Consider the following 16,754-nt stretch of genomic DNA (forward strand, 5'->3'; position numbering starts at 1 on the left):
CAGCTAATGATAAACAGGATTGAGAATTTACAGCACTTTGAAGCTATTTAAGTGGATGCATGTATTTTTGGGGGGGGATCTAGTAAAGTGTATCTGTGATATAATGTGCTTTATTGCAGACATCTCTTTAGAGTTGAAGGGGTTAAAAGCATTTTCCTTGGGCCTGATTTCATTACGGTTACAAAGGTAATATTGGTGATAAGTCGGGGGGGTGGGGGCATATGATTTACCTGAAGTGATAAATTGCATTGGTCTCATTAATAGGAAAGTGAAGAACTAGACTGGAACTTGATGAAGCCAGATATCTACGCCACCATCATGGACTTCTTCTCGTCAGGCCTACCTATAGTAACAGATGACGCTCCTCGCAGTGAGACTGGTAGGAATGGATTTATATTCCAGATTTATTCTTCAATACTTTGCTTTGAAGTCAAACTTCTGTGAATTATGGAACAAGTTTTACCGGAAGTCTATATTTGCGGGAATCATCCAGTAATCACTGTGGTGCCCATATACAATACAGCACTAGTATTTGGGGTGACATCACGTTGGCGAGGCTCCCTTTTAACGGAATCTGTCACCAACCATAAACGCCATAAATGAAGTTATAGTTTAGATGACGGGGCTTCCAAGAAGCTTCCTCATACTCACCCGGTCCACTCTTCCTGCATTTTACCCCAGCGAAATCGGCACATGCATGACTCTTGCTGTGCATACGTACTCCCAAAGAGATGAGTAGCGATGCAGAGTAAAGCTTGCTCTGCGACCTCTGACCTTTCCGGGGAAAACCGCATTGTGAAGTGTTTTAGACTGCCGATGCATAGCATGCATGAGAGGATAGTTTTGTCCATCTTGGAAGACCAAAGAGGGGCCCGTGAATCCACGGATCTGCAGAGAAGGACTTTGTCCAGTAATATTCCTTTCCCTCCAGGCTTGGAACCATAGCTTTAACTCCCATAATGCAATGGAGCTGATTACTATACTATACACCATTGTAAATATGGCACTTTCCAGGATGCAAATCCCTAGAGAATCCTATATGAAGATACTGAGCCAGCAAGAAATGCTATGAAATTTCAGCTCTGAAGCCTGCAATGCTGTGAATACAACTCTGGACTGTGCTTTAATTATCTCGATCTGACCCGGAGCTAAAGTCCCTTAAAGGGGTGGTCTCATGACAGGCTTTATCTGTTATCCTGCTGCCACTTGTATTGAAGTATGAGGCAGCAGAGGACGCACTTGCGCACCTTCAATGGGGCTACAGGATATACCCGACTCTGCTATCCCGGCAGTCCCACTGAAGTGAATGGGGTGGAGGTGTGCATGTGCGTCTCCGCTGCCTCACGCTTTGGGATGAGCTGTGGCTGGATGACAGGTAAATTCTGTCATAAAGCAACGCCATCACCTCTAATGTAGAATAATGCTATGTGTCATGTGGTGGTCAACTGTGGCTGCTTTATAGAGATCTGTCTCCAGGAACGGGCGTCCAAGTCCTTTCTGGAATCGCAGTCTTATTTAAACACCGGTCAACAGAAGGGACATGAGAAGAAGCAATACTTGGGATACTTTTGGAAAGAAAGATTAGCATTTGAACGATTTTTGAACATGAACGATAATCGTTCAGCCTAAATGTGAGACAACAACTGAACGCCAAACGAGAAACATTCGCTTCTTGTTCATTTTATGCCAGCTTAACAATCTTTGTTGGTTTGTTCACTAATCGTTCCATTTAAACACTTCTCGTTCAGTCTTATATATTATCTAATGTGTAAGACTGAACGAGTCAGCGATGAATCTGGCTGTCTAAACAGGCTGCACAAGAGCGAACGAGCTGGCGGTGATGTCACTCGCTTGTGCAGACGAGAATCGGCTTGTTTAAAAGGAGCCGTACAGAATGACTCGGTCAGCACCTTGCGTTGTGTTTGCTGGTGTTTAAGGTGATTGTAAGGAATCCCAAGTATGTTTGGCTAACACTTCCATGTGTCTCCTGTAATAGCTGCTTCAGAAGATGATGATGAGGTTGTGGCGATGATCAAAGAACTTCTGGACACCAGGATCCGGTAAGACCAGAGCCTTTATATAGTGTATAGTCATGCTAATGATGGTGTGATGAATATCTGTGTAGCACTCTTGCAGTGCATCACTGGATTGGTAGGAAACCTTTCTCTGCAGATGATCTCTATTGTCGGATCTGTTGGTCATGTAGATAAATCACTAATCCCGTCTCGTACTTAGATTTACCACTTTTCAGTCCAGGCAGGATCTAGTTAATGATACATGTCTCTTGGATTACACTGCAAGTGATGCAAATCAAGCAGGGCAAGTCATCTCAGCATTGAAGTAATGTTTTCAGCATTAGGCCATCATACGCGGTAACTCACAGGCAATCAATTAAATTGCTTTCTGCAGTTACGATCACATTAGCATGTCGGAATTTTGTAATACGCGAGCAAAAAGAAGAACGTAGCATGTTCTACTTTGCCGCGTACATGCGCGAGATGGAGCCCATTGTTCTCTATGGGCACATATGTCTGCGCTCCGTACGCTATTATATTACGGGAAATATAAACGGGCATGTGTGAGATACTCTGTCAGCACAGTACAATTTCGCCCCCATATGCAGCAGTACACCGGGTCATCACCAGCTCCAGAGCCGTGTGAACCTGGTCTTGAACTCTTGAGAACATGGCGATTTCAATTTTTGGCTTCTCCTCCCCACTGTTAAAATAATTCAGAGCTTTCTTTTTTTCTGCCGTTATAGCTGTCTGAGGGCTTGTTTTTTTGTGTGACTAGTTTTAATGTGATGAAAAAATGAATCTAAAAAAAAAACAACAAAAAACACATTTCACCTCATTTAGAAGTTGTTTTTTAAGTGGCATAGAATGGTGTACCTATCAAAAAGTTTGTTTTGAGCCACAAAAAACAATGCTAAATCTTTCCCCTAGTGCACAGTTGGGAGAGCAAGGACAATGTAAATACTCTGGCCTCACTTTGATTGGATTATAGTGGTGCGGGTGGGGGGGAGCAAGGACAAGGTGAATACTGACCTCGAAAAGAGAGGCTTAAGAGTGTGTCTCATATACTTGGATCTCTTATGTCTGAAAGTTCCCGCTCACAATTGATGCATTCATCATTGCACTCCGAGCATGCTTAGAGTGTGAAAATATAGAACTCAGGACTGTAGTAGTAGACAGTGACTGCTGTTGGTTCTCTCCCTTCCACCACATTTGGCTGGCTATATGTCACCTCGCATTACAACCATTGGCACTGCCCTGACAAGTGTGCTCACTGGGATTAACCCTCCCAAGGGTACATGAACTGAGTGCATTTATACAGGTCACATGACTCTGAGGGTGCATTTGTCTTCGGAGAGTTAATCCCCACAAGTCCAGTCAGCGCACTTGTATGGGGGAGTGTTAAAGGGGGATTCTGGGACTATTTTATTTTCTATTGATGACTGATAGGGACCCACCGCTCAGATCCTCGCCATTGAGCTGATTCCTGTTACCACTGGCACTGTGATCAGTGCTGGAAGCAGAAAGACTTGACTATAGCGCAGAGGCTGGGGTCTGTATTGCAGGCGCAGCTCATTCAATTCAATAGGAGCTGTGCTTGCAGTACCAACCCAGGCTGCTATGCTGTGGTCACAGCACTCTGTTAGCTGCGCAAACCACAGTGACAGTGGTACCGGGAATCTGCTGATCCGCAGGGATCCGAGCGGTGGTTCCCCACTAATCATCTATTGTTCATACATAGAAAAAGTCTCAGAATATGCCGCATTAATGGTAGTGATGCCAGGGAAGACCCGGAGTACAACCAGCGAGAGGTAGGAAGGGAAGTGCTGATTACAGTCTAGTATTACAGCCCTGATGCCTATGTCTTTCATGCTCTGAGCATGCATGGAGTACAATGATGAATACACCTAAAGTGTCTTTGGAAGAGGAATTCCTCAGGATGAGAATTTTTCCATCTTGGTCATCACATACTCGGGGGTTATTGTGATCCTCGTGCACCAAATTCTAAAATATAACCGTTTTAATGTTTCGAGCTGGTTGAAGAATTATTCCAGGAGACCACTGTAGATTGTAGTTGGGGATATAGGAAGTATAACGATGACCCAGTTAGACACCATTTATACATCAATGAGCTCTTGGCTGTTTCTGGGTTCTCTAAAGAGCTTAATAAAAAGTTACCGTGCTTGCTAAGAATGGGGACTCCTATTCTATATCAGGGGGTGGTCCCAACATTCAGAGTCAGTGTGGTCCATTGGGCACCGTTGGGATCTGTGGTATGGCAGAGCTGAGCATATATTATTTCTCCAGCAGAACCTTTTCTTCTATGAGTTAACCCTTTCCAATCCACTGTCTGACCTCTGAAGACATTATGATTTAAGGCTGTGCAGCTCCGATGTTGGAAGACGTCCATCGGGGTTCTCTTACTGTATATTGCCAGCCTCTCTGCTGTCGGAGCCTATCCAACGTGTCACCTCATGCAGTACTGGCTCTAGCCAGCAGATAGCGCTGTTGTATAATGGCAGAAAAAGAGTAAGCCCCCTAGGAAAACCAAGATACAAATTGGATTGGAAAGAGTTAAATGCGTCTAGCTTGCCAGTAGAGTCTCGTTCCAGAGCCTCGCCTCGCCTCATCATTGTAGTTTCAGTGACCCGTGATGTCAGGATTTGGATGCCACTACATACTGTGGACGTGTCATTAGGTCTGGCTTACAACACAGTAACCGGTAATGGGTGTGGCAGGACAGGCTCATCAATGAATAATGTCTCTAGATTAAAAATGAGATGAATCTCTGCTGCACCTCTAGTAATTGTGTGCGCCGCTGTGGTGGGCAGCTCGCCAATCTGTACAGTCACCAACGATGAACCCATTTGTTTGGAATGTGAGGGAAACCTACAGAAACTTACAGCAGATGTCACCCAAAGGATCAGTTCTGATAATATCTATATCTGCAGAGCGTTGGGCAGCAAGCTTACTCTTCTATGTATACCAGACACAAAGTCCCCAGCCGGGATCTCCCCCTTTTCAGCCCACTTTTTTTTACTGCATTACTGTAAGGAAACTTCCCTATAAATGGGGTTTGAGTAGCTGATCATCACGTCTGCTCCCATAATGCTTGTCTGTGATGAGACGTCACCTTGAAGGGGTTGTTCGACTTATTCAAAATTCAGCTCAATATACTGCCCATGTGTAAAGATAACAAACCCGCTAAAATTTTTCTGCTCCCGCTGTGTCCAGGACCGTAACCACGGGTCTCCGTTCGTACATAATGTTTACAGGCTGCAGCAGTACCTCACAGACTGCTACAGCCAATAACAGAGCTCAGGGATCGATCATTGGCTGCAGCAGCCTGTAAACAATACATCACAGGGTTGGGTGGACAGCAGCAAGAGATGGGAGAGAATAGAAGCTGGTTTGTTATTTTTACACATAGTATGTTAAGCTGAATGAAGACAATGTGCATCTAGTTCAGCCTGTTGAGCTAAAATTTAAAGGGGTTAGCCAGTTGTAAACTATTAATGGTTTATTCTGAGGATAGGCCACCAGCAGTAGATTGGCCAGGGGTCCATTTCCCAGGTCTCCTGCCGATCAGCTGTTTGCTGGGCTGATTTCTGCAGGAAACAAATGGGTCCATTCTCTTTCTAGTGGCCAGGATTAGTGATACAGACCAGTATCTCAATAATTTTGATAAGAAATTAACTTGCAATACCAAGCCTGGGCACTGCAGTGGGAACAGAGCTGTCTGCTTCCTGCAGAAATCAGCTCCGTGCATGAGTACACTAGCCCAGCCGTCAGGTGATTGGTGGGGGTCTGGGGCAAAAAAGCCCTGCCAATCTACTACTGATGGCCTATCCTAAGGGATTGGCCATCAGCACTTTTCCACTGGACAACCCACTTTATGGATGGTTTCACACAGTGTTTTGCTTCAAAAGACCCCATGGCCAGATGTTGGCTGTAGCTTATGAAATACATTACCAAAAGTGTGTTTTGGGGTTTTATTGTGGTGTCTTGCCTCACTTTTGGTGCCTTTTTTATGGGTGCAGATGGTTGGTAGATATGGCCAGAAGCTTTACTTTGTGGGCCTAGTGAAGTGTTTGTCAGATGGCGACAGATGTCTGTCTACAGTCCATGATTAGTCTTTACAACGCGTGTTCACAGTATTAAACTAGATGTATTCCATGGCATACATGTACAAATAAGACCATTTCTCCTCTCTCCATCTCCAAAGGCCGACGGTTCAAGAAGACGGTGGTGACGTCCTCTACAGAGGCTTCCAGGATGGCATTGTACAGCTGAAGCTCCAGGGGTCCTGCACCAGCTGCCCGAGCTCCATCATCACACTGAAGAGCGGCATCCAGAATATGCTGCAGTTCTATATCCCGGAGGTGGAGGGGGTGGAGCAGGTACATAACTGTCTATTCATGCTTCTGTGGATACAAGGGCTTGCACTGATATCATGGAAGGTATTGGCAGCTCTGCATATTTCTTCCAATCTAAGGCCGGATTCACACAGAAGAAACACACCAGAAACTCTTAGCGCAAATCGCATTGTTGAACACATAGGCACTTGTGTGCTGGCCAATCTCCACATCGTTTACACATTGCATATCCTTTCCTTGTTTGTGAAAACCGATGAGAATTGGACAAGCAGCAATTATTTTCTTTTTTTTCTTTCCTTCACCCATGGGAAAAATTGGTCCTCTGAATGGCTTCATTGCCTTTTATGGGTCTGTGTGCTGTCTGTGGAATATAAAGACAGCACACAAACTGAATATATGACCCTGCGGTATTTAAAGAGTTAACATCTCCGATGAGCAGCGCGGCTTATCGGAGCTGTTGCAGGCCGTAAGGCCCCAGAGCTGCCTATGCTATAAGCATTACATGCTTATAGACAGGCTTGTTCGTAACTCGTGTGTGTGTGTGTGTGTGTGTGTGTGTGTGTGTGTGTGTGTGTAATATACATATATATTGTTATTTTGCACAGATATTTAAAGGAGTTTCTCCCTTTCACTTCCATGGGGGAGAGCTGCAATACCAGACTGAGCCCTTGCTGAACTGACTGCATTGTGGTCAACTGCAGCAGTTGATCTGTTGTTATTGACCTATCCTAAAGCTAGGTCAGTAATAGTGTATGTCTGTGACCCCCCAGAGCATTTGTTGCCTCACACCCCATATTTCCAGTTTTATATTATCCCATGCTCAAAGATTTCATTGATTCAAAGTTAGGAATAATAAAATAATTGCAATTTTTTTTTATTTGCTCTTCTGATTTTTATGATCTGTAAAAAAGAAAAAGTTTGGTACTGTGTTATCCAGTAGAAAAATGTGGTATTTCTCCTGGTAAGAGAATCCAAATGATCTTGTAAATATGATACTTTTTAATGGCTTACAGAAATTACATTAGACAGTTTTCAAGACTACTCGGGCCTGGTCTGTAAGTTTGTGACAAGCATTCATCTGTGTATTTTCAGGTTCTTGAAAGTGCAGGTCACATAGTGGCCTCTAGATGTCAGTGTTGCAGCTACCACTTGTTAGATCAGTTTGCAGTGTCGCTGTATACTGGTCAGTCCTGCTATTCCAGTTTACAATCCTTTGAATTCCAATTAAACGAATTACTCTTAATTCTTTAAGAGGCTGCCTGTCCACGGGCGTTGCAAAATCCCGCAGCTGATCTCTGCTGCGGGAGCCGCTACCCGGGAGCAGAGTCGGCAGACGGATCTCTGCTGTCAGCCTATCTGACAGATAAGCTCACTACAGAGAATCGCGGCAATTCGCAGCATGCTGCGGACGGATTGTCGCTGCGGGGAACGCAATGCAAAAGCGCCTGTGGACAGGCAGCCCAATCCTCTTAACTGATAACTTATTCTCTATAGTTATGATGGAAAGAAAACCGTCTCGTCAGTCACACCCAAGCTTAAAGGGATTGTCCGGTTACCAGATAACATCCCCATAATAGTGTTTGCCTCTCCACCATCACTGCTGCCCTGGTCCCATTGTTTGTTGTGACAGCTGACGTCGCAGGAAGTCAGGTGACAGCTGCAGTGTCACATTCCCAAACTTCTAGCAGGATGTGAGAACCAATGGCGGTAGAACGAGCGGTCAGCTGACTTCCTGTGATGTCACCAGCTGGGGAGGTACGTAATGCTCGGTTTATTCTTTCAATACATGCAGCCATATTAACCCATTCCCGCTGCAGGGCGTAAGTTTACGTCCTGGGAGCGGGGTACTTCCCGCAACAGGGCGTAAACTTACGTCCTGGAGATAGCGCTGGATCATATGTGATCCAGCGCTATCCCGCAGCGGGAGCCGGCTGTCACTCACAGCCGGCGTCTCGCTGCAGCAGCGGGGGGACATCGGAGATGCGCCCGCCACTGTTAACCCCTTCCCTGCCGCGATCTAAGTAGATCGCGGCAGGGAAAGAGTTCACAGCGGGAGCGCGGCTCCCTCTGTGTCTCCGGCCGGAACTCGCGATGTCATCGCGAGAGCCCGGCCTGTCACCATGGCAACAGGACGCCAGACACTGGCGTCCTGTATTGCCTATGCCTGAGATCGCTGTATGAGCGATAAGGCATGGGAGAGCAGTAGCTCTGCCATGCCTTATGACAGCGATCATCAGGGCAGTAATTAAAGTCCCTCAGAGGGACACAAACAGTGTAAAAAAAAGAAAGATTTAAAAAATGAATTTAAAAAAATGTAAAAAAAAGAGTAAAAAAACCATTTTTTATGCTTTTTCTCAGATTAGCATAAAAAAAGGTAAAAAAAAAATAAAACCCCACATATTTGGTATTGTCGCGTCCGTAACGATGCGTACAATAAGTTGCACATGCTTTTGACTGTACACCGAAAAAAAACGCTAAAAAAAAAGCTAAAAAACTGAGGCAAAATGCTCATTTTTAGCATTTTGCCTCACTAAAAACGCAATAAAAGTGATCAAAAAAGTCGTATGTACGCCAAAATGGTACCAATAAAATCTACAGCTCGTCTCGCAAAAAATAAGCCCTCATAGAGCTCTGTACATCAAAAAATAAAAAAGTTACATGACTTTGAATGCAGCAATTTAGAATAGAAAAAAGATTTCCAAAAAAAAGGGTTTTTATTGCAGAAAGGTGGGAAAACCTAAAAAAAATGTTAGAATTTTGGTATCGTTGTAACCGTACCGGTCTGCAGAAAAAATGGAAAGTCTCATTTATGCTGCATGATTAACGGTGTAAAAAAAAAATAAAAAAATCTATGGCAGAATTGATGTGTTTTCTCTCTCTGCTATCATTAAAAAAAAATAAAACATTTTACAATATAGTCTATGTACCCAAAATTGGCATCGATAAAAACTACAGTTCGCCACGCAAAAAACAAGCCCTTATACGGCCGCGTCCACGGAAAAATAAAAAAGGTATGGCTTTTGAAAAATGGAGATGGAAAAATACCAAAAAATCGCTTGGTCCTCAACGCCAAAATAGGCCGTGTCATGAAGGGGTTAAAGGGATGCTGTCCAACAACCGTACAACCCCGCTAAGGGATAGAGCAGGAGCCACGTCCGGCCTGATAAGGCAATGTGGACAGGGTTCAGTTCATCCAGTAGCCTCATTTACACAAAATGACTGTTTGTCTAAAGAGCGCTCGTGCGAGTGACGTCACCCGCAGTTGTTGGCGCTCATGCAGAATGCTTGGACAGGCAGATCATCGCCGAATATCGCTTACTTCTTGCTCAGCGCTTCACAATCTAGGAGAAACACTGAGCAGGGAGCATTTAGATGCAATGAGATGTGAACGATGATTTTTGTGTGGGCTGAACCCGAGTACCAATGGCCTTGCGTCTAGATGATTACAGCGCACTTTAGTTCGTTCGAATTAATTTTGCGTGACATTTGTTACATGTAGACGGGCCATGAAATAATAACTTCATTAACCAAAGATAACATTCAGATACATTGGCACACCATGTCACAAGCACTATGTATTTCTGACACCGTCCGTCCAGGAGTGACAGAGTGGGAATAGGGTGCCAGGTAGGTTTAAAAAGTACTCCCCAGACTCCCCCTTCTCTGCCCTGTGAGCACCATAACTTCTAGTACTTGTAGACCGCTCCCCTTGAAAGCACACCACTTTGCACACCATTTGAGATTTGGCTGGAGAAGTCTGATATCAGAAAAAAACGGGAGTGTGTCCCAAACGCAGCAGAGGTGAACGATGTTTCCATTCCAGTTTCTCTGTGGCTGGGTTCACACGGGATGGATTTGCCGCAGAATTAATGTGCAGCTTATCTGCCCGTGGCTCCTAATACCGGGATTAGCCTGCTATGTGGATGAGATTTTGCAAAAATCTGGTCCACACGGGGCGGCCAATCCATAGTGGCAAAGCTGGGCGGAACCAGTGATACAGCGCAGAATTGACAGCCACAGCATGTCAAATTTTTTTTTCCCATTGTGGTCTCACTCCTTTCTATGGGGAGAGAAAGCCGCATCGGAATGCCGGCAGCCGAACCGCTCCAAAACCCACAGCCTTTTAAGCTGCGGCTCCCCCGTGGAAATCTTGCAGCTTTTTGGTGATATTTCCGTCCTGTGGGAACCTAGCCTAAAGGTTCCCCTTCCGGTTTTGGCTTACAAATACCAACCAGAATACTAGTGACTGCACTGATATACCTGAAACGTGGACTGATTGGTCATGTAGGAAAAACCTGTAATTCAGGCTGTTCCACCCCTGGGGGCAGCGGTTAGCTTTTTATATCTCGATAAAGAATAAATAAAGGGATGGGCTGCATGTGTTACATCTGTGAACTCCAGGGCTGCAGTTCACCCTCTTTACCCCCCTGACAGTAACCTGAAATTTTGGAAAAACTTTTTTTTTTATATATATATATTTTTTAATTGTAGATCTTGAATGTATATTTCGTGTAAATATATTTGGCGCAGAGCTTAGTCACCTTAAGAATCAGTAAATTGTTTTCCCTTTTGTGTTCTAGTAGTCAACTTTCTTTTTAATCCGTGCAGCTGTATGAGACCTTGTGTATATTGTGGAAAGAGTTCTAGTTTTCATATGAAGCACGTTCGGGTACATGTAATGCACTGAATAAGTTCTGGGTTTTTTTTGTTTTTTTTTTTGCTGGAGGGGCCATCAGAAAACAGCTATTTCAACATTGTTTCTTGGGATGTATCTTTATGGCATCCACCATGCGGTATACATATTATGGATCATTACAATTATGACCACAACACATTTATAGAGGTTTTATTATGTTTTACTCCTTTTGTACACATAAGCACTTTCTTTTTGTGTTTTAAAAAAAAACAAAAACACCCTCTCTGTATGGCGCCACATTCCAGGACCAGAACATTTATTTTTCCGGTGACAGCTGTACGAGGGCTTGTTTTTTATTAGACCACCTATAGTTTTTATTGATACCATTTTTAGGTATATACTCGTTTTTGATCATTTTTTTTTCAATCCTGTTTTGGGGAAGCAAGATGATGGGAAAACTGCTATTCTGCCATTTTTTTTTTCTTTTTTAGCTTTTTCTCTACTGAATTTAAAATATACAATGCAGATAGTCCCCAACGTGAAAACGTTCGCGTTACAAACGTCGCAAGATGCGAACAATCTGTCCTGCACAGAATGATGTAATCGTTTGCCCGACATTCGTATCGTCTAAGTTGGCCGTCAAGCTGCTTTCCGACAGCTCTTTTGGTGTCTCTTCTCTCGGGAAACAAAAAGATTGGGTTTTGCAAGTATACAGCGGTGCTCCCTTATGAACACAGTGGACTCATAACTACGAGTCCATTGAGTTTGATTGCATCCTATTGGCCATGTGGTACAGTATTGTTTGTGCCATTTTGAGTAATAGAACAACAGAGCGGTCCTCATGACTTGCTGCTTTTATGTAGGGCAACATATTTGGGTGACAGATCTGTGTTTAGGGTCCGGCCACAGAAGAACATCTGCAGTGTTATCGCCCCAAGTAGCTATATCCCTTAAGTGTCTCTAAGCTGTATTTTATAGTGTGTGCTCTGGATGAGTTTGCATGAGGAAGTTTACAGGCCTCTAAATGTAAGCATTGTGTTGTCATAAGGAACAATCGCAAAGGTTCACATCCAGGAAAATTATTAATTCGTCTTAACGGGATTGTGTCTGTCTGTGGAGCCAGAAGGGCACAGCTCCGTACACTTTGTACTAGGCCAGGATGGTATTGTAGGTGCGGCTCTACTTGAACTGAATAGGATCCGTGCCTGCAATACCACGCATGGCCAGTGCAAAGTGTACGGAGCTGTGTGCTTCTGGTTGTGCACATCAGCTATTCATGGCCTAACTTGATGATAAGGATGGCTGTACACTGGACGCAAAATCACTCATACAAGTGACTTTCGGCGATAAGTTTCCCATGTAAACATGGGACCCAACAGGGTACTGAGCAAGAAATCACTTCATTTGATCACTACTGAAATGAAGCAGTTAGTGAGTGAGTTTTTTTCTCAGTGTAAACAGGCAGCTGTTCATCTTTGATCGACTTCCTGTTCACAGTGAATCTTGGGGTGTGGCAGGAAAAGATCTCCAATGCGCTCCGCCTCCATTCACTGACCGACTATCGCTCTTGTGTGCAGGTACAGTACTAATGGCTGTTGGGACGACAACAGTCTCCTCACTCTGACTTCAGGACGGGGACATCATCTACGTCAAACAAAGCAAGAGGGACTGGGTTACACAGAAGGCTCTGGGCGGTACCACAAGGCCGTTTGGGCCCAGTTAGCATACGGTGTGGGAGTGTTAAGACCTGCTTTCCTACAGATATGAACAGACGGGGCAGTAATAGATACATGTTTAGCTTTCTTCATGATTCATATTGTGCTACAGTTGGTTTAGAAAAGTGAAACCTGGAGACTGGCTTCCTTTCATTACCATTGAAGAGCTTGGCTGATGGGAGATGAGCAGTTCTTCAGTCAGTCAAAAGTGATTGGTGATCAAATCTATTTAACCCCTCAAGGACCAGGCACTTTTTAGTGATTTTACCTATGTGGGGGTTTAACTGCCTTACCCCCCTTCCCCCAGCCCCCCTCTTCCTACACCCCCCCCCCCCCCCCCCATCTTTTAGCTACCCAAATCATTTTTGCTGCATTTTTTCCCTATTTAGGGCTATTTTTTAAATGTTTCTCATTGCCTTTTTTTTTTGTGTTATTGGGGGTATTTTTTTAATGTTTATTTGTTGTTTTTTTTAATTAGTAAATTAATGCTAAAATAAAGTATGGGAATGGGTTCCTCAACTTGTTTTGGATGTTTTGATATATAATATGTATGATTTAGGATTACAGGGCGCATACAGTGACTGTTTTGGTTAGCCTTGCTTTGGGTCATTTTCTTTTTATATATTTTTATTTTATTCCATTTTTTTTTACAGTCTCTGTCCCTCATGACATGATATAAGACCTCTGGGGGTCATTCACGTGGTCGTTTTTTTTTTTTTTTCTTTCTTACACACTTTTTCACTGCAGCTGGGGCATCCATAGGAGCCCCAGGTACAAGAGAAACCTCCCCCTGTAGTGACAATAGTCACTGGAAGAGCTGATCAGGGTCTGCTAGGACCCTGCAGCTCTGCTGTGCCAAGGGACCCCAGCTGGCACATGATCGCCAGCTTGCATAGTGGAAGAAACACTTTCCCCATGGTAGTTCCAATAATAGCGACTCCCCTAACCCCCTCTCCCTCCTTTTGGTCTCTGGCCTGGCAGTAACCCCTCATGCATTCTACTTATCCAGCCTGCAGCTCCAGTCTGGTGCTGGCAGCTACTGCTGAGCCTGTAGCCGCTGCCCTATTCCATTTGCTCTGTGTACAGGATGGTTGCAGGCTGGGTGAGTGGAATGCCTGTTGGGTTGCTACATGGCCAGTGGGCCATATAAAATGAGTTGGCGGGCCGGGTTTGATATATGTGCCCTAGTAGATAGAATAGCAGTAGTGTACATATAACTTTACAGGAGGTCACAATGTATTTCCAAACAATAAAGTGTGTATAGTGCAATAAGAATCACAACCGGCTGTATAATGTGAGATACAATATGAGATAAAGTGCAATTACAAAAGAGTGAAAAGAATGATTGTATAATATGGCATAGAGTATAAAAACGGGTTTACCAATAGGTCATTTCTTTTAGAGTTAGACAAAATTGTACATATTTAGAGAATATGAAGATTTTACACGTCGTTTTAGAAATCATGGATACCATGAGTGCTGTTTGCAAGCAACTTACAGGTGGGCGCACATCCTAAACAACCATTCTGCCAGTACAGTACTGGCCAGGACTTCCTCTCCCACTCTTCCCATACTTCCTTGCATAGCCCTGTACAATCAGGCGCAAGTTCGTATCTAAATGCCTGCCTCTCTGTTGCATGTAGTAACTAGCAGTGTCTCCATGTCCCTGTTTACTAGAGAAGCCAAATGCCTAACCACAGGCAGTGAATTGCAAAGGTGCTGGAAGGGAGACCCCTAGTGTTGATTTTTAGTAATAAAACAAAAATGTTTACTGCAAGAATTTTACAGTATTGATGAGACACACATAGGCTGATCGGTGAGCAGACTTTTTGTGAAAAGTTAGTGTTCATTTTAAGCATTCTTCACTGTTCAGAAAAAAATGGCTACTTCCTATAATTACAACTGTACCTTGGATAGTTTCAGTTCTGCGCACCATTAGATGCGCTTTCATACAGGCGATATTAGCAGCGCTTTATAAACTGAGCTTTTATTGCTATTTTAGGTGACCGATGACGATGACGAAGCTGTTGGACAAGAACCCGCTTCTTCTTGAGCGTCTTAATAATGAAGACCAAAACCCTTGTGACTCCGCTGATACAACTTGTTTTTATTTCCATCATGGCCTTAGTATAAACAATGTCTTAAGAAAAAGTGGCCAATCAAAGTCCGTGTTTTATTTGCACAACACAGTTTAGGAAATGAAAGCCGGAGTCTGATTACTATGGAAAGTCGAGACTCTTTGGTGTTTTTGATCTGCGAGGCCTGAAGTGATGATGCCTGTGTATGTTGGTTTTTTTCTACATTTGTATGTGGAAACCGCTGATTAGATCTTTCTGAGAAGCACACTTTTTTTTTTTTTGGCACCCCCCCTTTAGTTTGTGCACCCTATTATGTTTCTGCTGAATTATTTATCACTTTAAGAGTAGAAATAAAGTATAACCTCATCTGTGTACAACGTTATCTGTTCTATCAGACTATAGATTGAATGATTTGTTTCCTTCTGTGTCATGATCCCTGGGATATATACAGGACACATCAGCATACTAATGCGCACCACCTTCACAACCCTCTAGAGGGCAGAAGTAAAGAGTGATTCAACATTTGCTGGATATGTTGGCTGTCATTGACAGTGGAAGCTTCCCTCCGGGGATTACATAACTGGCTTTACAGTTGTGACTTTTGGACTGAAATGTAAATAGTTAGGTATGTTAAGTTTAAGAACAGTAATATATATCGTACAAAGGTTTTAGATAGGAATTGAAAAAAGCTGCAAAGTAAGAAGGTTTTCAAAAATAGAAGTGTTTATTTTTGTCAATTAAAATGCAAAGAGAAATGTAAATCAATATTTGACCACAGGGGGCAGTATTGGGCCCTTTTCTTTTTAATATATATTTATTATTGACCTGGTAGGATTGTGCAGTAAAATATCAATATTTGCAGATGACACAAAACTATGTAAAGATAGTAACACAAAAGAGAGAATGTAAGGGGATTTTTCTTAATAAAAACTCCAGCACGTCTGTTAAAAATTAACTTTTATTTATGGCATCATAAAAATGATCCAGGTAGTGTGATCACAACAGCGCATATGTATTCTCAAATAAGTCTGACAGAGTGATCATGGGACACTTTTTAACTATCCAGACATTTGTTTGGAATCTCAGGCAAAAGTAATGGATCCAACAAATTCTTATACACTCTCGCTAACAAGAGAAAACAAGGGGATCTGCTATCTTGGACCTAATTCTTACCAACAAGGAGGGAATGGTTGAGGAAGTAAGGGTGGCTGGGACCTTAGGAGGCAGGGATCTTGCTATCCTTGAATTTTGGATAACCAGGGCGGGAAAACCTAAGAAGATTCAGACCTCAAGGTTGGATTTCAGAAAGGCAGATTTTTATGATCTCAGAAAGCAGATAGGAAGGATCCGATGGCTGAATGTTCTTAAGGACAGAAATGTCCAAGAAGGTTGGGAATAATCACTAAAAGAAGTAAAAATGTAAAACATTTAAAGAGACCAGGATGGATGAACACATGACTTAAGAAAAATATGTTTATCAAATGGAAAGGAAGATACAGATAGTCCCCGACTTGCGAACATTCGAGTTACGAATTTCGCTAGATACGAACTATCTGTCCTGCACAGTATGATGTAATGCTATGGCATTACATCATGCTGTGCAGGGAGCGGAGAGGCTTCTATCAAGCCTGATAGAAGCCTGTCCGGTCACATCGTGGTTGCTGGGCAGCCGGGGGCCTTCTGAAAGGCCCTAGGGCTGTCTATGCAGAGCGCCTATCAAGCTGTGCGCTTGATAGGCACTCTGCATAGGCAGCCCTGGGGCCTTTCAGGAGGTCCCCGGCTGCCTAGCAACCACACAGCGTCCCGCGATCTCATCGTGGGACGCTGTACGGGCCCCCTGAACGTCGGGTGCCGGCTGTTTCTTACAGCGGGCACCCGGCGGCAGCAGTTCTGACGAGCCGCGCCGCTCGTCAGAACTGTTAACACTTTAAATA

The 16,754-nt window shown here is 43.6% G+C and overlaps 1 protein-coding gene across 2 annotated transcripts in view; it reads left to right on the plus strand.

Moving 5' to 3' along the window:
• The window catches only part of NFU1 (NFU1 iron-sulfur cluster scaffold), a 30,484-nt gene extending 15,298 nt beyond the window's left edge, over window positions 1-15,186 (plus strand). For both annotated transcript variants that reach the window (XM_066593051.1, XM_066593050.1), the window contains exons 4-8: window positions 120-186; window positions 265-379; window positions 1,997-2,060; window positions 6,241-6,415; window positions 14,745-15,186. In XM_066593051.1, coding sequence (XP_066449148.1) covers window positions 120-186; window positions 265-379; window positions 1,997-2,060; window positions 6,241-6,415; window positions 14,745-14,795 — 472 coding nt within the window. In that variant the 3' untranslated portion in view covers window positions 14,796-15,186. The remainder of the gene's footprint in view (window positions 1-119; window positions 187-264; window positions 380-1,996; window positions 2,061-6,240; window positions 6,416-14,744) is intronic.
• The last annotated feature ends 1,568 nt before the right edge of the window (window positions 15,187-16,754 follow it).

The sequence above is a fragment of the Eleutherodactylus coqui genome, chromosome 2, assembly GCF_035609145.1.
Source record: "Eleutherodactylus coqui strain aEleCoq1 chromosome 2, aEleCoq1.hap1, whole genome shotgun sequence".
Classification (NCBI taxonomy): Eukaryota; Metazoa; Chordata; class Amphibia; order Anura; family Eleutherodactylidae; genus Eleutherodactylus; species Eleutherodactylus coqui.